A 25,392-nucleotide genomic window follows, 5' to 3' on the forward strand; every position below is an offset into this window, starting at 1 on the left:
CCCGGTGTTTCTAGACTTCATTCTCGTTATTCCAATGTATATTACAACTAACGTATGGACGAGATATCCAGAGTCCTACCAGCTTGCACTCCCATGCAGCGAAGATTTCCTGAAAACAGACCGTTCCATCCCAGAGCTCACTGCATTAATTATGCTGCACCTTGCTTCCTGGGAGAAGTTCCAGTTTTGTATCTCCGACCTGACATTCAGTTTTCGGAACTTTCTTCCCCACTGACATGACTTTCTTCTTGGCAATAAAAAAAAGCAAAGACATCTCCGTACAGGCCACGAAGGCCCTGGGAGTGGTGGAAGGTAAAGGCTTCCACTATTCGTAACCTCGGCACTTGATGGGGTAGAGTTGTTAGCTCTACGCCCGGCCGCCTTTGCCCCCAAGAATTAACCTGGTACTAATTTTTGGCGTAGGATGAGTGAACCTCAGGGCCATATGCACCTCCGGAAGTAGAAATCTAATTTCCTAAATTTTACGACTTTCTGACGTGGATTCGAACCCACGTCCTTCCGGGCGAACCGAGTACGCCTTTACCGCCTCGGCCAGGGAGCCCCTTTATTCATGGGAATGCCAATATTAATGTCGGACTCACTGCACCTATTTTATTTTCCAAGAAATTAGACTGCAGGCTTTCAGCTCTGTCTGCCATTAACACGACATTTCAGCATCCCTGGCGCTTTATACCTTCCAGTAGATCATCCTTGTAAACTATGAACAACAACATTGAAGATTTCAGCCATATCCCATCCCTATAAGTACCTTGAATCAAGAACTCGTTCTGCCATCCACTATCAATGTGAACATAAGTGAGTTTTATTGCTCCCAATAATCTAGGCTTAATCCCATATTCTCCCAGTGTGGCTGACATCCTTCCCTGAAGTACTCTCTCATATGCCTTATCTAGATCTACGAAACATAAACAAAACTTGCTATTCATATCGTAGCACTTTTTACTTATGTGACGAATACTGAAGACCTAACCATGAAAACCCCTCTGAGGTCTGAAACCACACTGGTCTCATCCAACATAGCATAAAATATTTATTGGTTTCTCCCTCCAAAAATACTAGTGAATACCTTGCCCGGTGCACGAAGGAATCACCATCATCAGTGTCGTTGAAGTTCCTTGAAGGTTCTAGCAGTCCTCTTGCTTACAAATAGGTGCAATTACTGTTTTCGTCAAATCAGAAGGACCTTTACTAACTTTCCAGGCTCACTTTATTACTCTGTCGGCTTGGTGGTTCGCGACGTCAGGATGAATATTTCCTCTTATATTCCATCCACCTGTACCATTATCTGTTCGGAAGTACTATGAGTTTACCAGATTAATCCAATTTTTTTTCCTTTTTCCCTCCGTACATCACAAACTGCCCATCCTTTTTCAACACTTGTTAAAAGCATTTGATTTCCTCCTGTCCCTTAATCGTTATCACCGCTTGCCGAAATATCATTATTTCCTAACTCTTCCTAACTCGCCCATTCCTACTTTATTTGTTATGTTTTCCCCATTACTGTGGGTTGATAGATTAATATCGAATACCATTTCCTTCACCTCTTTGCTTCCAAAGAATCCTGCACTGTCAAAACTAATTGGAAATCCTTTACTCGCGGAGGCTTAATTAAAATAATCTCAGCTCGGTAAATTATGTGAAGCAGGCTGCTCATCTACTTACACATAGTCCAAGTGAGAGCCTCTTCTCTGACAAGTTAGCGACCTACGGTTGATTGTATAGTCCTCGCCTCTTGAGCACAAGGAGGGCCATGACTCAGAATATGTCCGAGGTCCCCAATACTACCCTCGACTCAAGGAGGGCCATGACTCAGAATATGTCCGAGGTGCCCAATACTACTCCCGACTCAAGGAGGACCATGACTCAGAGTATGTCCGAGGTGCCCAATACTACTCCCCACTCAAGGAGGACCATGACTCAGAATATGTCCGAGGTGCCCAATACTACTCCCGACTCAAGGAGGGCCATGACTCAGAATATGTCCGAGGTCCCCAATACTACTCTCGACTCAAGGAGGACCATAACTCAGAGTATGTCCGAGGTGCCCAATACTACTCCCGACTCAAGGAGGGCCATGACTCAGAATATGTCCGAGGTGCCCAATACTACTCCCGACTCAAGGAGGGCGATGACTCAGAGTATGTCCGAGGTGCTCAATACTACACCCGACTCTCAGTAGCACTTACTCGTCCCCTCAGTCGTTGCCCATAGTTCAAGTACTCGGACGTGACTGCAGTCACTCACACGACAACAGTACCCTGGGGTCATGGTTGGACACGAAAGAGGTTCAATAACGAAGCAGCCGTCAAAAACGCCTTGGAATATTTCTCACCATCAGACGGTCGATCACCTGGGAAATGGGTGCGAATGCTCCTGCATCGCGAAGAAGAATGAATTGCATTTAGTGATGCACATCCTATTTAATAAGAAATCCTCGTCACGGATTTCTCGTTGTGAGAAATGTTACTACCAACTAGCAGGTACAGGGTGTTTCTTGATCATCAACACACTCATGTGCGACGATAAGTATTACAGGTAAAGCTCGTAGACAAACAGCCCGAGTGAATAAGAATGTGTCGCTTCCTGTTTAAATGTACTGCCTGTCGTCATATTTTATTATTCTCTTTTTCATACACACTACCAATCACCAGCAGCTGTCAGTTACTCCGATCTCTATTTTTAGTTGACGTTGTGTTTTACCGATTACTAAACATTTCCATATTTTCTCTGAATCACTTGAAGTAATTCGTGAGGCAGGGCCCAGAAACTTGCTTAGAACATCCATATTTCCATTTTCACGGCTAGAATGTACTTTTCGGTACTCTCTCAGATGATCTCGAAAACAATATTTTTATATAATTATAACGAACGCTTTTGAACGATGACGACCGTATGTAAATGCTGTCTCTGTTTCAGGATTTATATCACCGAGAATTACCTAGAAGGATACGCGTATCACCGTTCCCAGCGTCATTGATATTACTGAGCAGAGCCAGAGCAGGAATGTCTTTACTTTGACACGTGAAAATGTTTGATGAGCCCTCGCAGACTTTAACAGTTCTCACAAGCAGCAAGCAACAACTTCTAGATTGCCAGATTACCAGGTCTCATTTACATCATAGCCAGAACTTTATATTCCTCCACTATGATGATTTATCTCCGTCACAAATGCAGAAACGCAGTCATGTGTTTTGTCGCAGATTTTCTCATTTCTGATTGGTAGAATGTGTGGCCTTGTCCTTACCGTTTGCACTCAGAGACGATGAACAATTCCGGTGGGGATGAAAGAGCACTTGTTTGGTCATCACATCCTCCTGAGACACATAGGAGGTCATATCTACTCTCTGGTGGGGCCACACAATTTTACAGCCGGATGGCCTCCCTGATGTGGGAGAGGTGTTCTCTATTGTGTGAGCTGAAAAGTTTCTTGCGAGGACAAAACGGAAACCAGATTTTGAGAAGTACCGAATGCATCTCACAGTGGACAAGGACCAAGTTTTCGTAAACCTCCGCTGAGAAACTCCCTGGTGTGTTTTGTGCTTGAGTTTTTCAAATTATTGATGTAAATAAGGTATTCATATCTTCAGACCATCTGAATTAGGATTCCTTGGTCTCAAGAAGTGCACAACATCTTGCAAATATATGGATCTTTTTGTTCAGCAAATGTCTACAAAGCGGAATAATCTCCGAGGACTGGAGGGAATTTAGAATAAAGACATGATATAAAGGAAAGGACAAGCCGACAAACCAATCTCATAACGAGGGATTGCTCTGGAGTATAATATCAGAAGGACAAACGAACGTCACTGACCATCAAATATAAGAGTAAGAAGTAAACGATCACCTTCACAGGCTATAAAATGTCTACAAGAAGACATCTGGGCGGCTAAGACACCCCAAAGACCAATACTGTACATTCTTCACATTCGACATGTTGGACAGGAACAGTATGGACCCCATGACAGAAGACAAGGCAATTGTAAAACTCATAGGAAACTCCTATGACAAAGCAATGTAGCGATAAACGACGGGATAAGTATATCAAAAGAAATCCTTCAAACAATTTGAGTAATTCAAGGTGACCCAGTTAGTCCCCTCCTGTTTAACATTGCCACATCTGACGCAGAAAATCCATTGAAAATCTGAAATCGGTGTCGCTCTATATGTATCCTCATGACATGGTCCTAGGTTCGCAGACCGATAATGACCTTAAAGAAGCCTTAAACAAACTGAACATTTGATCTGAAAACAACAAATTCGTCATAAACCAGGAAAAAGTATACATATGGTTTTTCGAAGAGGGGCAGGTTACCGACCGAAGACTCAGGAACGTCATACAGGATCCACATCAGGGAAAGAGCGATAAGAGCCACGTACGATCTGAAGAACACAGCTATGACTCTGTTCAGCGCTAAAATAGTACCAATTATCACGTACGACTTGGAACTGATCTGGGAATTTCTAGAGACAATAGAAAAAGTAAAAGCTCGCTTCCTAAAATGAGCCCTCGGAATTGCCAAAAAGCGCCCTCAAGGCTTGCGTATGAACCTGCAAGAGAAACCTCCTTCAATGAGGACTTGAGATGTCACTTAATGCTGCCATCAACCAGCCAAGAAAATAATTATTGACCCTCCGACGAGACAAGCGGACGAATGTAGAAGAGAATTTCTACTCTACAGATGCCATGATTGATAGAGGATGGACAAAAGGAAACCACAACGTGCGATCTGCACTGACAAGCCTGGCGATACGTGGATACCACCACAGAATATGCAAGAATACGAAATACCATGAACCCAACAAGGACTCTTCGTGTAGTTTGTGTGACAAATAATACTTCTCCTGTTGCAAGAATCGCAAGAGAAACCTACTACATTATACCAGAGAATAAACACCCACACTTCCCTATGTGCATTTGTATGCTCTTATTAATTAATTAATTAAAAGTGCCCACATGTCTCGTCGTGAAAGTATAATAGATACGTAGAGTTCCTAACTTCGTCGTAATCGCCAAGAACTCAATGGTGTCTCTCTGTACTCGATCGTGAACAGTAATTTACAAATTGAGATGCTAACACTTCAGAGACATAGAATGAAAGTTGTGTGGCAATATCATCCATATCCTTGCTAACGACTACGGAACCTCCTGAACCTCAGACCAAGTACAGACATCGTCGATAGTAAGACGACCAAAGCCAACTTCGCTGTTCTAATAGTCTCTGCGATTTTATCCCGGAAATGTTTTCTTCTGAACAGATGACGTCTAGACGTGAACCGCGGTGTCTTCACTTGACCTCAGGTTAACTAATCGGTACATATGTACTTGCTCTCTTCACCTTCACATCATCGACTCCCGAAGCAGTTTCTACTTTCTGGTGCGCTTGAATTTTCATATTTTTTGTGATATTTGAAGCCATCTCCTTCCCGTTTCTTCTCAGTTATAATAAAAGAAAGTGCTCGAATTTGTTGTGAATTTCACTGTGCTCCCTTTTCAGCTTCCTTATTGCAGCTACTACAATCTCCGTTGCTCTTTGAGTCTGCGACTTGCACGTTTCGCATCACTTTATTCCCTGCAGCCACCAACAAGTACAGTCTGACACTATCACTCCACTGGGGGTGATATTTGCACTGTGCCTTTGAGTATTTCGTTCGTCGCAATTATGATTCTCATCGCTTCACTTTGGCTGACTTTTGGGTGGTTCACTGGTTTGTATTGATTTGAGATATGTTCGTGTCTGTTATAAAATGTGTACTACGGGTGACAGATCGGGATGGGCATAGTTTCGTCAGTGGGCGTGCTTAATGAAAGTAGAAAAATTACGGATGGGAAGGAACCTCCCAAAAAAGCATCGCATGAAGGAGTCTTGTTTATCTCTGATGTTACTCAGTGGAACACAGCCTGGCACGTTACGATATCCAGGTGCTACCAGCACGCCGAGTGCTAGAGATCGGTGGCTGTAAGGATACCTTGGCCAGATCTTTCATGTATTAAATCCCTATTTTGTTTGTCATTCAGGGCGATATTGAAATAATGAGAATGTTTCAACAGTTATAGACTGTTATATCGTCTATACAGACGCTCATTTCTGCGAAGTGATTGCCTCGTGTGATGATGTACATAGCTACAACGGCACTTCTGTTGCCTTACACAATGTTACTGAGGAAACGGGAATCATTGGCACCAGTTACACATTACAAGATCTCGAACTGTTACGTGTTAAATACTATCTCTCAGTGAATTGATCATTTGCACTATGCAAACCATGTTATCTCCATAGTATGTATTAAAGACTATTAAAATACATACATTATCATTATGGACTGTTATGCCTTTCAGCGTTCAGTACTTCCAGGGGTAACGACTATCTGTCTTTTGTTTCATAAATACATTAACATGTGTGGTTCTTATTTCCAATTACTTGTCATACAGCACTAGTCGTTTATAATGTTGTGAGTTTCTGACAGAACGCCGCGATTCTTACTAAGTGGACATTTTAGGTCAACAGATGTATAACAAGGCAGTGCCACATCTTCTTCAGACGACAGTGCTCCAGGCATAGTGGATTTGATCTTGGTTTGAGGAGCATCAGCATGTACTTCAACTTCTTCTCTGGCCTATTCAATCACTCGAACCACTGTGGTACGTTATAGCGACAAGACTTCATCGCCTCTGAGGCAGCTCGGTCAATATTTCATGTCGGCATTTGTTACTTATTACTATTTTCAGTTATTGGGTGGTGGTATGGTGGTATTTGTATTTCATGAGGAACTAAAATTTGGCAGCCATCCACTAATGGAGCAAAAGAATGAAAAGGTCTCACACTTCGAGAGATGAAGGTAGAGATGAAGGTATCGGCCTAAGAAAGGGAAGGGGGAGATGAAAGTCTCCTCAGGTAACGAAAATGTAATATCGCCGTGGTCGGACAAGAACGAGAGTTAACCAAGGATAGATGAACGTGAGGAGCCTGACAAAATTATGTGGAAGTAATGCCAGGACTCAGCTAACTTCCCCACGGTCACTAAGTCACGCTCCAAAATGAAGAGCTCTTGGGGCGCATTTTATTATCCTCTTACGATTGGCAGGGAATACCATGGATGTATCCTATGGTCCCTACCCACAGGGTCGTACTTATCGGAAAAATAAAACAACAATGTTGTCGCAACCTCAAAACACACGGATAAGAATTACGAAACTTGAAAATGTTGAAAATATACCGAAAGCGATGAATGTGTCTTATAAGGGACAGACTATTTATTAATAGAATTGTAAGAATAAGTACATCAAATCAGAATAGAAATACCGCGGTGCGTAATGATAGGGAATACAATTCAATACAGAAGAGCGGAACAGAATGTGGGAATGCACGTAATAGAGTCCAGGTGCAGGAAGAAGTTGACTGGCAGCACACGACGTATCGACATGAAGTACCAGCTTCGTAACATCAAAGTTATCGGATTGATAACTGGAGCACGAAATAACATCCAAGACTTCTTTATAAATTTCCACAAAGTGCTTCAACTGCCTGTGAAAAGCGTAGATAAAATTGACATCGCTCCAATTCGTGGATCTGTGAACATATTCCGATCTCATTTACACGGACCTGGTTGACTTCATGATAGCAATATGTAATACCAGTTTGACGAACCACTCACGTGGTAAGTTGTTGCCATCAATAGAAATTATTATTAGAATAAGATTACTGGTGGCTTAACAGTGCAGTCAAGTAGAACATCAGTGAATATTGTTCTAATAGGAATACCACTGGGAGACCATCCTCTATTAACACCAATGAGAAGCGGTCCGGCACTTCTAAAAATTGAAGGTACCGGAAAGATAGAGAATCCCCACGACGGTCGTGATTATGAAAGACTCCCAAGGCCGTCGGTGTCGGACTAGAACAAGTGTTGACCCAGAGAGGTCGCACAAGGAAGATAAGAGAGAGGAGCCTGACAAGAATTTAGTGGGGAAAACGCCAGGCTCAGCTAGAGGAACCGTGGTCGTCAAACCACGGTCTCAAGTGAGATTCAGTGGTTGACCTTTTAGTGTCCTCTTACGACAAACAGGGGATAACGTGGATGCTCTTCTAACTCCCAAATCCACTGGGGGTCCTGAAGGCTGAGGTTCGAATCCCGCTCTATACTGGGTTGATATTTTCAGAAATGCGCGTGTTGTCAGGAAGTCCATCTGGCCGTAAATCTGAGGCGAAAACCAAAATGAGCCTGGGGTGTTCCAGTGACATCGGAAATAACTGGTATAATCTGAAGAAAGATAAAGTGTTATGGATCTACTGTACGACACTTCCTGTGTTTCAGGTGAGCCTGCTCTCAGAAGTTGGTGGCAGGATGGTTACCCGGATAACAGTGCTGGTAGGAAGTGCGCCCGTGCTTACAACACAGGTCTGCTGTATAACTACGATTGTGCAGAACGCCAGCACTTCATCTGCGAGATCCCGCTGTAAACAGATCTCATGTACAGTGTTGATATATAAAAAGATACTTGTAAATTAGTCGTGACTTTCTTTCTCCTGTTTCAACACTAACTACTGGGAAACTTCACAGAACAGCGAGGTCATCAGTCGTGTATGTTCTACGTTCCCTTAAAAACAACAAGGTAATCAGACATCTAATATTCTACCTTTCCTTAAAACATCAAGGTCATCGGACATGTAATTTTCTACATTCCCTCAAAAGTAACAAGGTCACCAGACATATAATGTTCTGCCTTCCTTTAAAAACAACATGGTCATCAGACATGTAAAGTTTTACCTTCCCTCAAAACAACAAGGTCATCGGACATGTAATGTTCTACATTCCCTCAAAAGTAACAAGGTCACCAGACATGTAATGTTCAACCCTCCCTCAGAAACAACAAGGTCATCAGACATCTAATATTCTACCTTCCCTCAAAAACATCAAGGTCACCATATATATAATGTTCTACCTTCCTTTAAAAACAGCAAGGTCATCAGACATGTAATATTCTGCCTTCCTTTAAAAACAACAAGGTCACCAGGTATGTAATGTTCTACCTTCTGTCAAAAGTAACGAAGTCATCAGATATGTAATGTTCTGCCTTCCCTCAAAAACAACAAGGTCATCAGATAGGTAATGTCCTACCTTCCCTTAAAAAAAAGGCCATCAGACATGTAATGCTCTACCTTCCCTAAAACAACAAGGTCATTATACATGTGATATTCTATATTCTGTTAGAAACTACAAGGTCATGGGACATCTAAAATTCTACCATCCCTTAAATACAACAATGTCATCAGGCATGCAATTATCTATGTCCCTTAAAAACAACAAGGTCATCACACACATAATGTTCTTCCTTCCTTTAAAACAACAAGGTCACTAGACACGTTATTTTCAGCCTTCCCTTAAAAACGACAAAGTTATGAGACATGTAATGTTCTACCTTCCCTTAAAAACAACAAGGTCATCAGAAATGTAATGCTCTATCAACCTTTAAAAACAACATGGTCACCAGACACATGATGTTCTACCTTCCCTGAAAATCAGCAAGGTCATCAGACACGTAAAGTTCAGCTTTCCCTTAAAAACAACAAAGTTATGAGACATGTAATGGGTTACCTTCTTTTATAAAATACAAGGCCATCTGGCAAATGTAGTGGGCATTGAGGTTTCACGCCATTGTTGATAGAAGTGTGCAACTGTGGTTTTCTCTACTGACTCTCGACTCGTTCGACACTTTACTCAGGGACCGTCATCATTCTGGAGCTCAAATGTAGAGCTGACAGTCTACGCACAGCGATGGAACGACTGCGAACAGAGCGGCACTCAGTAAAGATCTCCATGATTTTGAACGTGATACACGAACCGGAAAACGCATGAGGGACCTGAAGTCCCCGCAATCCCCTCTGTTTTAAGGTGAAAATACCACCAGGTACCGTTCTAAGACATTCCCAGGTAAAAATAAAACACGGCGACTAAGTGCTACTGCCGAAGAGCAGCCTCCTGAATTGTGATCCACGGCAGACCGTCACACACGTCAAGAAACCTCGCTCATCGAAGGCCCGCAAGTGTCTTCCATTATCCATCCCTACAGGCAGCTTTCAGAGGCCATTTGTTGGGCAATAATCTTTACCTGGCTCGGCAATTGGAATCCCAGTGCCCTTACGCCATATGCTGTTGATCAGTCACTCAAATGGTTATGGATTTTGTACGGCCCAGGAGTCGCTTTGCTGCACTCCTCGAGTCCATCTCCATGAAGGGCGCCTGAGATGCTGTGCCACAACGTCGCGCTTTATGGCCAAAACTGAACATACCTGCCGAAAGTGACGGGAGATGGAGATGAGTAGGTGAATTGTGTACTCCGACGATACGCGGGAGGTCTGCCCACACTTGCGATGATGGAGTATGTGCCGTCACGTATGACACATACTATACCTGCCATCTCGAATCCTTTAGCCCGTAGGTGTTTAATTGCTATATGTCTGGTCATCTGACTAATTGCGAGAGATGCCGGAGGAGGAAACACTTGTTTGTTCTGCCGCAGTCGCAATTCCCAGCGTGGTTTTCAACAGACCCGCAATCACTTGGCGTTTGGAAAATTACGGCCAGTTTTCCCACGAGGTAGGCCGTGTTTCGGCACTTCGGACTGTCTTGTTACCGCCATCCATTTGCTATGGTGATGTTATCTGAGTTTGCGTTACATTGAAGAGCTAGGGAAGGAACGCAACTGGAAAGTACTCCAGTGTGACTACAGGGAATCCAAGAAGAATTACGTACTTCAGGTTTCAAGACAAAAGTAGCACAACCTAAATTCAGCAAATTGCCTAATCGTTTGCTTGCATCACTAAAATCTGCAGGTCTCCCAAAGTGAGGGCTGGCGCTGTTCACTGATGAAAGAGATGAAATAATTCTACTTTTCTACTTAAAACGAAGTTAGAACTGTTGGTCTTGTCGTTCCGTTTTCCTGCCACTTACTGACTCAGTTGGTTCCATGGAGCCTTGAGGAACCTGAGGAAGCCTTTCCTTGACCTTCAGGTAGACAGTGGTCATGCGGGAGAATTATGTTTCCTCTTTGGATTGATGCGGTTAGGCTTGAGTAAACAGGTGCTGAGATGCACAGTTCCGCTGACTGAACTCTCGGAATGTTCTCGTTAGAGGAATTTTGTACCGTCTTTTTGACATTGAACATTGCTGGGTTTAGGATGGTTCTCTATCAGTAAGCTAACAGACTTCCACTCTGCAGCTTTGCTACAACCTCTTGAGCTTCTGCGGGGCAATGTACATCTGACACTAAAAGGACACTCTTCAATTTTTATTGGCATAGCAATAGTCAGATGGCAGAATTAACGGCCTGGTTGGGTCACACCCCCTGTGGGTGGAGGCGATTGATAACAACCAAGTTAATCCTACCTTTCGTAAGAGACGTCTAAAAGTAGCCCTAAAGGTTCTTGATTTGGGATCGCTGGTTGACGACCACTGCACACACCTGGATACTCACCAAAATGGTGACAGGAGTAAAGAAATCAAGGATAATCCAAGGTCCATGAAATCTGGGGGCAAGCTTGCCCGCGGGAACAAAACGTTTAACCATAACCTGATCTCCAGTTAATTTAATTGGTGGGTCTTTGTCCACGATCATACTTCATATTTACTCTCTGATGAGAGGCCTTAAGATTATTTCTAGCTTTTCTCCATAAATCCCGGATACTCTGGATCTATTGTCTCTGGCAAAAGTTCTTTGATCGACTACAAATTTTGACAAAGGAGTATTTGGGACAAACTTCAACATAAGTGAAAGTGGAGAAAACTTGTCGGACTCATGAACGACCGAGTTAAATGCTAATAATCACCAGTGTAATAAAGTGTCCCAACCAGAGTGATCTTCATGGATGAAAGCAATAAGGGTAGATCGAGGATTATGATTAACCCGCTCAGCTGTGGCTGTGACTGTGGGTGGTACGCAGACGTCGTGACATGTGCGATAGAGAGATCGAAACAGAACTTAGGGAATAAATTAGAGGGGAACGTCTCAGCGTTATCAGAAACAATATATTGACAGGGTCCAAAAGATGACGAAACAGCATTGAGTAATAGAGGACTGAGCAGTGACAAGCCTACTCGGAAAAAAGCCATGAGAACCGTGTGAAACCATTCACACACACACGAATTAATTTATTCCCATTCCTTTTTGATTAAGGGAAGATTCCGACGTAATAAATGTACACTCGCGCTATACGGCGAGATGCTTGGTGTGAGGACAATAGTCCTAAATAGGAAGACAACGTGAGCTTGCTAAACAAACAAGACTTTCATGCTTTGACCAGTTCCCAAATCTCGCCATCCATACTCTTCCAGATAAACGTCCCTCTTATCTTCTATCTTGTTTTATAGATGCCAAGATGTCCCCCTAATGCGGTCTCTATGTAGTACTTCAAAATCATAGGTAATAGCACTGTTGGAACGAAAATGTTCATATCCTGATCGTGCCTCGAAGGGCAACACAGAACTCCATTCCTCAAAACGCAAGGGACGACATATTCCCCAGGTGAAAGGGTTCCCTCACCCTTTGTTGCCTGAATAGTGAAAAATACTATGTATACTTGATTTTTTCACCTTATTCTAATGGAATATGTTCAAATAATAAATGCTAATACTTTCAAATCATAATTTTAATTTTTGGTATGTTTGGGGGGACTGGTACTTTTAAGTACCGTCAGGCATATAGGAGGCTTCATATTCGGGTAGATAAGAATGTTCACATTTTGAAATTATATCACGTTTATTGTCTCAAAATATTAGTAGAACATGTTTTTCACACCCAAAACTATTACAAAAATGTAAAAGCAAAATTTAAAGCAAATATGTGTAATAAGAGTGAAGTTTCCTAATATTATTGTTCATATGTAGAACATCTTTCATACATCCTATACAACTGAGACATTATGATACTCTGCAAAGCAGTTCTTTTTTTCATTGCAGCAAAGAAAAACACTACATGTAGTACACTTTGAATGCGGCCTTGACTGCATCTTCTTTCTCGAACACACCTCACACCGACCATGGTTTTTTTGAAAAAACAACAAAATGATTTCCACGATTACTTAGTCTGACATCACTGGGCACAGAATATTCTGTTTTCCTCCTTTTTGGTAGACAAGTTTGCTCTGGTGACTTTGGTGACCTCATATCACGTGAAAGTTTTCCTGGAAGAGGAATTTCTTTCAGATTCGTCAGTCCTACGCCACATTACGCCGGAATGCCATTAGAGGGACTTTTTCATTCATATTACAGTATATGATGTAGGCATTGACAAATACTATCTCAATCATCCCCCAAAATAATCTTTGCCACCATTTTTTGGATCGACGGTCCAAACCATCTGTCAGCATGGTCCATTCCAACCATGTGTGCACAACAACGGGGCAATCAACAGTAACATTACTTCCATCCTTCTGTTCCATGGAAATTAGATGCTAAGCACACACGTTTACTATCTTTCCATAGAAAAACACTGATGTCCATCGAGGAAATTCTATGGTCAGAACATCGCTTTTCATTTCTTTTTCAGGCATAAAATTCTGTGGGATTCCCTTTCTAGTCATTCTAATGGTACCACATGCTAGAGTGTTTTCCTCTTTCAACCTTTCAAGAAGTGGGAGAGGAGTAAAATAGTTATCAAAGTACAATTTTCTGTGTTGTCCCCAGAATGGCTTTGATAGGCTACGTCCGATTCTCGTGGGAAGTTTCCAACATTTCCGTCCTCAGCTTCATAAGTTATCGCATCCACTTCATTATAAAAAATGGCATCAAATAAAGTAAAACTATTGGTCGTAACTGCACTAGGATCATCTTCTTCTTCCTCCTCCTCCTCTACATCAGTATTTTCCGAATCACCTTCGGGCAAGTCCTCTATTTTTATCTTACAGATATCGTCATCAGTCAACCTGGCTGCTTTGTCACACATATTGCAAACCTGTAATGTAATAGATACTAGTACTTTTATTTGAGATGCAGTATGTCTTAATATTTCGAGAAATATTCTTAAATTATCTAGAAAACTTCATAAATGCCGAATATTTTGCATCAGTAGAGCATTACTTTCGGTTTTGGATATGACTAACAGGAGACCCTCAATATGACCTAACGGTACTTCTAAGTACCTCGCCATTTATTAGCTATATATCCGCACCAGTTGCAAATTTCATCGAATTGGGTATTTTATTGCATTACAGAAGCAAACTTACATGTACTAAGATTACTTGCAGGTCGAATGTAACAATAGGAGCTAAGAAATAATCAATCAAAATGTCACTTGTATACAGTGGTAACACTGACTACACTCCTAAGAATAAAACGATCTCCCACGTTTTTCATCAATACCAACCTCAAAAATGAAATATCTCTCTTTCAAGAATTAGGTACTTGAAAGTACCATGAGGAAAATACAAGGGTATGATTTATTGAATAATTACAAAGCCATGAAATATGAGATGATACTTTAAAGTACCGTCAGGCAACAAAGGGATAATAGGAGCATGCACCGGATCTTCACGTTGATATTTGGCTATATCGTGAAATAAGAAAGAGGCATCAATCAAAATGGCACTTATGCTAGTTGGTTTGAAAATAGAAGGTGAAGGTCTTTCCTCCGGTTCAACATAATTAGAATCGCCGGAAAACATTCGCCTTAAGGCACCTGCGACTACATTCTCGGACCCCCGAATGTGTCGCACGTCAAACTGAAAAGCTGAAATCCTAGTTGCCCATCGTGCGATGCACTCGGTACGACGGGGCGTATGTATAACACAGTTCAGAGCCTGTTTGTTGGTCTCCAAATCAAATTTAACGCGCTCAAGGTGAAGATGGAATTTTTCTGAGGCAAATAGTACGGCCAGTCCTAAACTCGTATAGGACTTATACAATACTTGGCCTATTGAAGTGACAAGTTTCTAGACGCATTGGCAATTCGCCACCTTCCGAGTTCATATTCCTAAAACAGAACCGCCGCGACCTGAGATGAAGAGGCGTCTGTCTGTAAAATTGAATTCTTGGGAAATATGGCACTGCCAAGACCGATGCGTTATACAGAGCTAATTTCAGATCCTTAAACGCAGCTTGCTGCGAAGACCCAAATCAAACCTGACACTTTTCCTGAGGAGAAGGTTTAGGGCTGCCGCTTACTAGCGAAAGTTGGGAATTCATGGAAGGTTGTTGTGGAAACCATAGCAAAGATCTTTATCCCATACTTTGTAGATTTACGAGGCATATACACCCGGAAGGGACAGTTTCCTCTAAATGCAACTAGCTGTTCATCAATGGTAAGATAGTCGGCTGGTTTGTATGCATTCTTGCAATTGAGCAGGAACATCTCAAAGATTTCTTGAAAAGCAGCTAGTTTGTCAAAATATGTTCTTTGATCTCTGTTGTGTACGTTATCAAATCTCAGACAACGTAAAAGAAATCGAAACCTCATGGTTACATAAACAGCCTCTACTACCGTGCCGTGTGAATTATCCCACATTTCAAATACGCTTCTTCTTCCAGCCTTCAAAACCCCAGCAAGATATAATATACCAATCATTGCACGAATTTCTCGGGAATCAGTGGGCGTAGCATCCCTTTCTCTGACAAACTGAGGCTGAATTTTACTTATGTAATTGTTAGTACAGTCAACTATTTTTTTCACCATTTCGAGTAGTATAATTGGATGGTTCGGGCGCCTCCTCCCGCGGGAAATTTGAATTCTGGCGGGAAATTTGAATTTTGGCGGGAAATTTGAATTTTGGCGCGAGATTTGAATTTGTAAACAAAGCCACGTGCTTTTTGACAGCTGTCATCGACAACAACGCATCGCTAACCTCACTGCTGCCATCTTGACGGGCCTAAACCTCAGTAGTGCCAAATTAACCTAACTAGCGTGAGGTAAACAAAGCCACGTGTTTTTTTGGACAGCCACGTACTTTTTGACAGACAACAACGCATCGCTAACCTCAGTACTGCCATCTTGACGGGCCTAAACCTCAGTAGTGCCAACTTAACCTAACTAGTGCGAGGTAAACAAAGCCACGTGTTTTTTGACAGCCACGTGCTTTTTGACAGACAACAACGCATCACTAACCTCAGTACTGCCATCTTGACGGGCCAATACCTTAGTGTTACCAACTTAACCTAACTAGCGTGAGATAAACAAAGCCACGTGCAGCTGTCACCAGCCATCTTTAATCTATAGAGCGCAGTGCTGCCCTCTTTGTGGTGGCGGATAATTTGAAAAATGCTTTTTTGACAGCAGCCATCTTTAATCACCGTGCTGCCCTCTATGTGGCGGCGGTAAATTCCACGTGCTTTACAAACCTATATGCTTTTCTGACAGCTGTCATCCGCCATCTTTAATCCAGAGAGAACAGTGCTGCCCTCTATGTGGAGGCGGCAAATTCCACGTGCTCTTGTTTGGAAACAAATCAACATGCTTTTTTTGACAGCTGTCAACCGCCATCTTTAATCACCGTGCTTCCCCCTCTTTAGCTACTTACCTTTGACAGCTGTCATCCGCCATCTTTAATCCAGAGAGATCAGTGCTGCCCTCTATGTGGTGGCGGCAAATTCCACGTGCTCTTGTTTGGAAACAAATCAACATGCTTTTTTTTACAGCTATCAACCGCCATCTTTAATCACCGTGCTGCCCTCTTTGTGGCGGTGGCAAATTCCACGTGCTTTACAAACCTATATGCTTTTCTGACAGCTGTCATCCGCCATCTTTAATCCAGAGAGAACAGTGCTACCCTCTATGTGGTGGCGGCAAATCCCACGTGCTCTTGTTTGGAAACAAAGCAACATGCTTTTTTGACAGCTGTCAACCGCCATCTTTAATCACCGTGCTGCCCCCTCTTTAGCTACTCACCTTTGAAATGTGGTGGCGGTAAATTCTACGTGCTTTACAAACCTATATGCTTTTCTGACAGCTGTCATCCGCCATCTTTAAGCTGTAAATCCCCGATTCTCATGTTAAAAGTGCATCTAGTTGTAAAACAGATTCTTAATCCGAGTTATTTGACGTCAGGAAGGGCAACCGGTCGAAAACAATAGTGTATGAAGTAAGAGGCTAGATACTGCTAGTTTTGCGTCAGGAAGGGCAACTAGTCTTAAAACAAATTCTTGCGATTTAAAAATCTTAGTTTTGCGTCAGGAAGGGCATCCGGCTGTAAAACAATAGTTCGTGATACAGCGATTTAAAATCTAAGAAGAGCATCTAGCTGCAAAATCCCCGATTCTCGTGTTAGAAGTTGTAAAACAGTTTCTTAATCCGAGTTCTTTGACGTTAGGAAGGGCAACCGGTCGAAAACAATAGTGTATGATGTAAGAGGCTAGATACTGCTAGTTTTGAGTCAGGAAGGGCAACTAGTCTTAAAACAAATTCTTGCGATTTAAAAATCTTAGTTTTGCGTCAGGAAGGGCATCCAGCTGTAAAACAATAGTTCGTGATACAGCGATTTAAAATCTAAGAAGAGCATCTAGCTGTAAATCCCCGATTCTCGTGTTAGAAGTTGTAAAACAGATTCTTAATCCGAGTTCTTTGACGTCAGGAAGGGCAACCGGTCGTAAACAATAGTGTATGATGTAAGAGGCTAGATACTGCCAGTTTTGCGTCAGGAACGGCAACTAGTCTTAAAACAAATTCTTGCGATTTAAAATCTTAGTTTTGCGTCAGGAAGGGCATCCGGCTGTAAAACAATAGTTCGTGATACAGCGATTTAAAATCTAAGAAGAGCATCTAGCTGTAAATCTCCGATTCTCGTGTTAGAAGTTGTAAAACAGTTTCTTAATCCGAGTTCTTTAACGTCAGGAAGGGCAACCGGTCGAAAACAATAGTGTATGATGTCAGAGGCTAGATACTGCCAGTTTTGCGTTAGGAAGGGCAACTAGTCTTAAAACAAATTCTTGCGATTTAAAATCTTAGCTTTGCGTTAGGAAGGGCATCCGGCTGTAAAACAATAGTTCATGATTCAGCGATTTAAAATCTAAGAAGAGCATCTAGCTGTGAAACCCCGATTCTCGTGTTAGAAGTTGTAAAACAGATTCTTAATCCCAGTTCTTTGACGTCAGGAAGGGCAACCGGTCGAAAACAATAGTGTATGATGTAAGAGGCTAGATACTGCTTTTTAAAATCCTAGAAGGGCATCCTGTTGTAAAACGGATTCTTGTGATTTAAAATCTCGCGTCAGGAAGGGCAACCGGTCGTAAAACGAATTCTTGCGATTTAAATTCCTGCGTCAGGAGGAGGCACTCGGCTTAAAAACATATTTTTAATCCCGGCCCTGCTACGTTAGGAACCACATCTAGCTGTAAAAACAGGAGCTTCAAACATTTACAGTTTTAAGCTTTAGGAACGGGTTACATTTTCTGTTCTACTGCATAGAACACTATCTTTGAAGTTGTATCGGCGCAGTCATTCAGAGCGATCTGCGGAATGCATGTGTTAGCTGAAATTGTACACGTATCTTCCGGCTACACTAACCTTGAACAAAGACACGGTGTGCTGATGAGCGACTTGTAACTCACCGTGTAAGCTCCTAACATGATTGTACGGAGAGGTTAAAACACAGTGCCAGCATATAGCCCACTCCTATCGAAAGAGCCTGCACGACGCCGGCATGTGGGCTTCTCCTGTTGAAGGAGCCTGCACAAGGTTTAACAACTGCCATCAACTGCCCTTACTTAACGCTAGCTTTTTTTTTTCGCACACCCGCCTCTTAGATCATACACCATAGTTTTACGACCGGTTACCCTTCCTGACTAGGATTTTAAATCGCAGTATACGCGATAAATTTATTATAGCGGGTTTCATAACTAGATGTCCGGGTACAGGCACATAGCCTACTCCTACCGAAGAAGCCTGCACACAGCTTAACGCGTTCCATCCGACAAATGAATCACCCTCAACACTCTTGTACTTACAATCATTTTCGAAGGAGTCTGCATAAGGTTTAACGTCCCTTATCAACAGCCCTTACTTAACGCCGGCTTTTTTTGCACACCCCGCCTCTTAGATCATACACCATAGTTTTACGACCGGTTACCCTTCCTGACTAGGATTTTAAATCGCAGTATACGCGATAAATTTGTTGTAGCGGGTTTTATAACTAGATGTCCCGGTACCGGCACATAGCCTACTCCTACCGAAGAAGCCTGCACACAGCTTAACGCCTCCATCCGACAAATGAATCACCCTCAACACTCTTGTACTCACAATCATTTTCGAAGGAGTCTGCATAAGGTTTAACGTCCCCATCAACAGCCCTTACTTAATGCTAGCTTTTTTGCACACCCCGCCTCTTAGATCATACACCATAGTTTTACGACCGGTTGCCCTTCCTGACTAGGATTTTAAATCGCAGTATAAGCGATAAATTTGTTATAGCGGGTTTTATACCTAGATATCTCGGTACCGGCATATAGCCTACTCCTACCGAAGAAGCCCGCACAAGGCTTATTGCCTCCATCCGACAGATGAATCACCCTCAACACTCTTGTACTCACAATCATTTTCGAAGGAGTCTGCACAAGGTTTAACGTCCCCCTATCAACAGCCCTCACTTAATGCAGGCTTTTTTGCACACCCCGCCTCTTAGATCATACACCATAGTTTTACGACCGGTTACCCTTCCTGACTAGGATTTTAAATCGCAGTATACGCGATAAATTTGTTGTAGCGGGTTTTATAACTAGATATCCCAGTGCCGGCACGTAGCCTTCTCCTACCGAAGAAGCCTGCACACAGCTTAACGCCTCCATCCGACAAATGAATCACCCTCAACACTCTTCAATCATTCCCGCTACTTCGGGAGATAGCAGGTTCGAACTGGAAGCCGTAAAAAAATAGCAAATGCTAGGCGAGGGGGACCTGCGCGTTCGTCATAACATGATCTAGATAAATGTAGTTTTAGCTCAATACCTTTAAGTACCTACATGTAAGGAATACCGCGGATGTAGCTTAGTACCCTCCCGTTTAAGTCCAGAAGTCGAGGATCGCGCGCTAACTTTCCAAGGCTCGATCCGCTGCAGAACTCTTAAATTCTGACACCTCGGCATCAACAGGAGGTTCGATTACGGCTTAAATACGTCAGCCTGCGGGACTTCAGGAGAGCTCTTGTTGCATAAACACTTCGTTCCGACTGTACTGCAGTTGTCAGCGATTTTCACATCCGCTTGGTAACAAGCAGCATATGTACTCGCTGCAGTCTGCGTGAAGCGCTCACAGTTCTCTGTATGCGTTTATCACGCACACATCTCCCGTCTAAGTACTGTCTGCTGTGAATATTATTCTTCAGCCTTTATCTTAAGGTAAGGTAGAACTGTTAGTTACTGTTCGCAAAGCAACTTCTACGCTAGGTAATAGACGTCTACATTCATATATGTTTGTTCTTTTCTTTTTTTAGGTACCGTTCGAGTTACAGGCTTGAAAGTACGCAGTTTATTCATTCGAGTAACAGTCTGCAGCACATGCATTTTTAAGGTATGTTTTCGAACTTTGAGTTGTAAGGATAGCTAGGTTAATTGATGTACCCTACACTACATTCATATATGTTTGTTCTTTTCTTTTACGTACGACCAGAATATTATCATTCGAGTTACAGGCTTGAAAGTACGCATTTTATTTATCCGAGTAACAGTCTGCAGCACGTGCATTTTTAAGGTATGTTTTCGAACATTGAGTTGTAAAGATAGCTAGGTTAACTGATGTACCCTACACTACATTCATATATGTTTGTTCTTTTCTTTTAGGCACAACCAGAATATTATCATTCGAGTTACAGGCTTGAAAGTACGCATTTTATTCATCCGAGTAACAGTCTGCACTGCGAAGATTTTAAGGTATGTCTGACCTCTATTCGTTGAAACTTGGTTTCTTCCGAACATCGTAACTTTAAGCTAATCATAAATAGTTGTTCTCTTCAATCCTCATGCTATAGACGAGGTTAATCTTATAATTTCAAACACGCACACATAGCTATGTCTGTCCTCAACAGGCTGAAACTTGGTTTCTTCTAAAACATTGTAACTTTAGTCTATTGATAAATAGTCGTTCTCTTCAATCCTCATGCTATAGACGAAGTTAATTTTATAATTTCAAACACACACATAGCTATGTCTGCCCTCAACAGGCTGAAACTTGGTTTCTTCTAAAACATCGTAACTTTAAGCTAATCATAAATAGTTGTTCTCTTCAATCGTCATGCTATAAACGAGGTTAATCTTATAATTTCAAACACGCACACATAGCTATGTCTGACCTCAACAGGCTGAAACTTGGTTTCTTCTAAAACATCGTAACTTTGATCTATTGATAAATAGTCGTTCTCTTCAATCCTTATGCTATAGACGAGGTTAATTTTATAATTTCAAACACGCACACATAGCTATGTCTGTCCTCAACAGGCTGAAACTTGGTTTCTTCTAAAACATCGTAACTTTAGTCTATTGATAAATAGTCGTTCTCTTCAATCCTCATGCTATAGACGAGGTTAATTTTATAATTTCAAACACACACACATAGCTATGTCTGTCCTCAACAGGCTGAAACTTGGTTTCTTCCGAACATCATAACTTTAGTCTATTGATAAATAGTCGTTCTCTTCAATCCTCATGCTATAGACGAGGTTAATTTTATAACTTCAAACACGCACACATAGCTATGTCTGACCTCAACAGGCTGAAACTTGGTTTCTTCCGAACATCGTAACTTTAGTCTATTGATAAATAGTTATTTTCTTTAATCTGCATGTCATAGAAGAGGTTAATCTTATAATTTCAAACGCATAGCAATGTCCGACCTCTATACATTGAAACTTGGTTTCTTACGAATATCTTAACTTTAAGCTAATCATAAATAGTTGTTCTCTTCAATCCTCATGCTATAGACGAGGTTAATCTTATAATTTCAAACTCACAGCAATGTCCGACCTCTATACATTGAAACTTGGTTTCTTCCGAACATCGTAACTTTAGTCTATTGATAAATAGTCGTTCTCTTCAATCCTCATGCTATAGGCCTGGTTAATTTTATAATTTCAAACACACATCGCTATGTCTGACCTCAACAGGCTGAAACTTGGTTTCTTCTAAAACATCGTAACTTTAGTCTATTCATTAATAGTCGTTCTCTTCAATCCTCATGCTATAGAAGAGGTTAATCTTATAATTTCAAACTCACAGCCATGTCCGACCTCTATAAGTTGAAACTTGGTTTCTTCCGAACATCGTAACTTTCGCCTAATCTCAATCGGCCGTTCTCTTTTCAGATGTTCCCCTGCTGCGAGGAATGTAATGTAACGTTTACAAGGCGAGATAACTTCATGCGCCATATGAAATCAAAACACCCTAGCATAACATCTGCTTTAAGTAAAGTTTGTAGTGTGTATTTCGCTAACGTAGAGCGATACGAGGCTCACTTAGTAGAGGTACATCAAATATCTACTTGCCCTCAAGTAGTAGTAGGGAAAAAGCGTGCAGCTACTGATGTAGCTGTAGAAAGTACTAGTAGTAAAAGACCTAGGAAAAATGAACTTCAAACTATTCACTGCAAGCACTGTAACGCTGATGTACCATCTTCGCATTTTCAGGGACACTTACGGAGTAATGCACATAAAAATAATGCATGTAGAAGTGGTAGTAACGCAAACATCGAGGAAATTAATACAGCATTTAAAAGTAGGATTGCTAGTTACAGAATTCGCACCAGTCAAAAGTTTCAGAGCACTTCAAACTTTTTAAATTACGTTCAACCGGATGTACAACAGCTTCTTGCTAAATCTTTGTCCAATCATAATTTATTGAAAGTTAATTTTGAACTTTTCGCCTTGTACATTAAAAGCACGGATGAATCCGAAATAACGGACATTAAATCATTTAATACGAATAATCTTGTCATAAGTGAGTCGATTAATTTTGGTGATGTACTTAGGGATGTCTCTAACATTATTTCAACTAAGAGCGAGGAATTTCAGGAAAAGGAATCAGAGTTGAAATAATGTATCTAGAAGTTAACATCAATAAGTACAATCCCATGCGAGGTTCATCGTACATCGAGCTGCCGACATGGATTCAGCGAAAAGAAGCTGTTGTAAACATCCAAAACAATGACGAAGCATGTTTTGCATGGGCGGTGATGTCGGCTTTAAATCCTGTGAAACGGAATGTAGCGAATAGAACATCATCGTATCCACACTATTCAACGCAACTAAATTTCGATAGTATAGAATTTCCTGTGCAGATATAGGATATTAAGCGTTTTGAGGAACTAAATAACATTAGCATTAATGTGTATGGTGTAGAGAAAAAGTCTGTAGTAGGTCCTCTGTATTATACATGTCATAAGAAGAGTACTCATGTTAATTAACTTACTCTATATTGAAAACAGTAGGAATAGCCACTTTTGCTGGATTAAAAATCTGAGTAGACTTGTTGGTAGTCAGTTGTCAAACAGGTGTAACAAAAAGTGACTATGTGATGGATGCTTGCAGTATTTTAGAACTGAAGATCAGTTAACGAAGCATTCCAAGAATGACTGCAATCATGTACGTACAGAGATACCTTCTACAGGCAATAATGTTTTAAAATTTACAAATTTTCACAAGCAGATGTGGGTACCGTTCGTGATTTATGCAGACTTTGAAGCCATCCTCACGCCATGCAACACATGCTTACCTAATCCTGACAACTCTTTCACTAATACTACGCACATGCATGTCCCGTATAGCTTCGCGTATTACATCAAGTGTAGTTACGATAGTACGCTTAACAAGTTAGAGCTGTATCGAGGACATGATGCAGCTAAAGTATTTTTAGAAAGACTTGAAAGTGATGCAGTTCGTCTTGGTCGTATTCTAAATAGTAATATTCCTATGAAGCCACTCACCGAAATTCAGTTAAATGATCATGAACGTGCTACAAAGTGTAGCATTTGTGATGGGGAATTTTCCGAAAATGACCCTAAAGTTTTTGATCATGATCATTTAACTGGTTTCTAGAGATGTGCCGCTCATTATAGCTGTAATCTTAAGTATAGAGTTCCTAAATTTATCCCTGTAATTTTTCATAACTTATCTGGTTACGGCTCTCATTTCATCATTTCACAATTTGGAGCTTCAGATGAAAAAGTAGATATAATCCCTCAGAATAAAGAGCGGTACACTGCGTTTGCAAAGTCTGTAAAAGTAGATGCTGAGCATTCTATAAAACTGAGATTCCTTGACTCGTTTCGCTTTATGGCGAGTAGCCTCGATAAACTTTCTAATAATTTACAACCTGAACAATTTACGGAAATTCGACGCGTTTTTCCCGAAGAAGCGCAGTTTAATTTACTTCGGCGTAAGGGTGTTTTCTGTTATGAATATCTCGACTGCTTAGACCGCCTCGAGGAACGTGCCTTACATCGAAACAATCCTTTTACAGCTCGCTGAATTCAGCAGATATTAGTGATGATGACTATTTACATGCACAACATATCTGGGAGCAGTTCTACATTCAAACGCTGGGTGAATACTCCGATTTATATTTAAAGACGGATGTACTTTTGTTAGCTGATGTTTTTGAAAAGTTTCGCTGTGTTTGCAAGAAAACCTACAGCCTTGACCCATGTCAGTATTTTACTGCGCCTGGGTTAATTTGGGACGCGATGTTAAAACACACGCAGGTGAATTTGGAACTGCTAACTGATATTGATATGGTGCACTTTATAAAATCATCTATTCGAGGCGGTCTAAGTCAGTGCAGCGGGCGGTATTCTAAGGCAAATAATAAGTACATGCCGAGTTTCGATTCTAGTCAGGAATCTCAGTATATCGTTTACCTCGATGCTAATAATCAGTATGGGTGGGCGATGAGTCAGCATCTACCAGTGAGTGGATTCCGCTGGCTAACGCAGTGCGAAATTGATGCTTTACAGCTACACGCCCTAGGCGATGAAGCTGATAAAGGCTATTTCCTCGAAGTTGACTTACAGTATCCTAAAGAGTTACACACTTCTCATAATGACCTACCGTTCTGCCCTGAAAATATGAAGCCCCCGTACATCGCATCAACGACGAAAATGCTCATTGCTAATTTGTGCGATAAATCTAAGTATATCATTCATTACCGAAATTTAAAACAGTGTTTGCAGCATGGTTTGAAGTTATCCAAAATTCATCGCGTACTATAATTTAATCAGTCACCGTGGCTAAAGCCATATATCGATCTGAACAATAATTTAAGAACGAATGCGGTTAACGAGTTTGAAAAAGATTTCTACAAGCTCATGAATAACAGTGTGTTTGGTAAGACTATGGAAAATGTTGACAAACGCGTTGATGTAAAATTGATTACAAACTGGGATAATATTAAGAAAAGGTATGGTGCTAA

The 25,392-nt window shown here is 41.4% G+C and overlaps 1 protein-coding gene across 1 annotated transcript in view; it reads left to right on the top strand.

The window, feature by feature from the left end:
• Positions 1-8,480, top strand: part of LOC137503287 (hemolymph lipopolysaccharide-binding protein-like) — a 29,907-nt gene extending 21,427 nt beyond the window's left edge. The window contains exon 5 of the mRNA XM_068230831.1: positions 8,335-8,480. Within this exon, the coding sequence (XP_068086932.1) occupies positions 8,335-8,480 (146 nt within the window). The remainder of the gene's footprint in view (positions 1-8,334) is intronic.
• The last annotated feature ends 16,912 nt before the right edge of the window (positions 8,481-25,392 follow it).

Source organism: Anabrus simplex, chromosome X (genome assembly GCF_040414725.1).
Source record: "Anabrus simplex isolate iqAnaSimp1 chromosome X, ASM4041472v1, whole genome shotgun sequence".
Classification (NCBI taxonomy): Eukaryota; Metazoa; Arthropoda; class Insecta; order Orthoptera; family Tettigoniidae; genus Anabrus; species Anabrus simplex.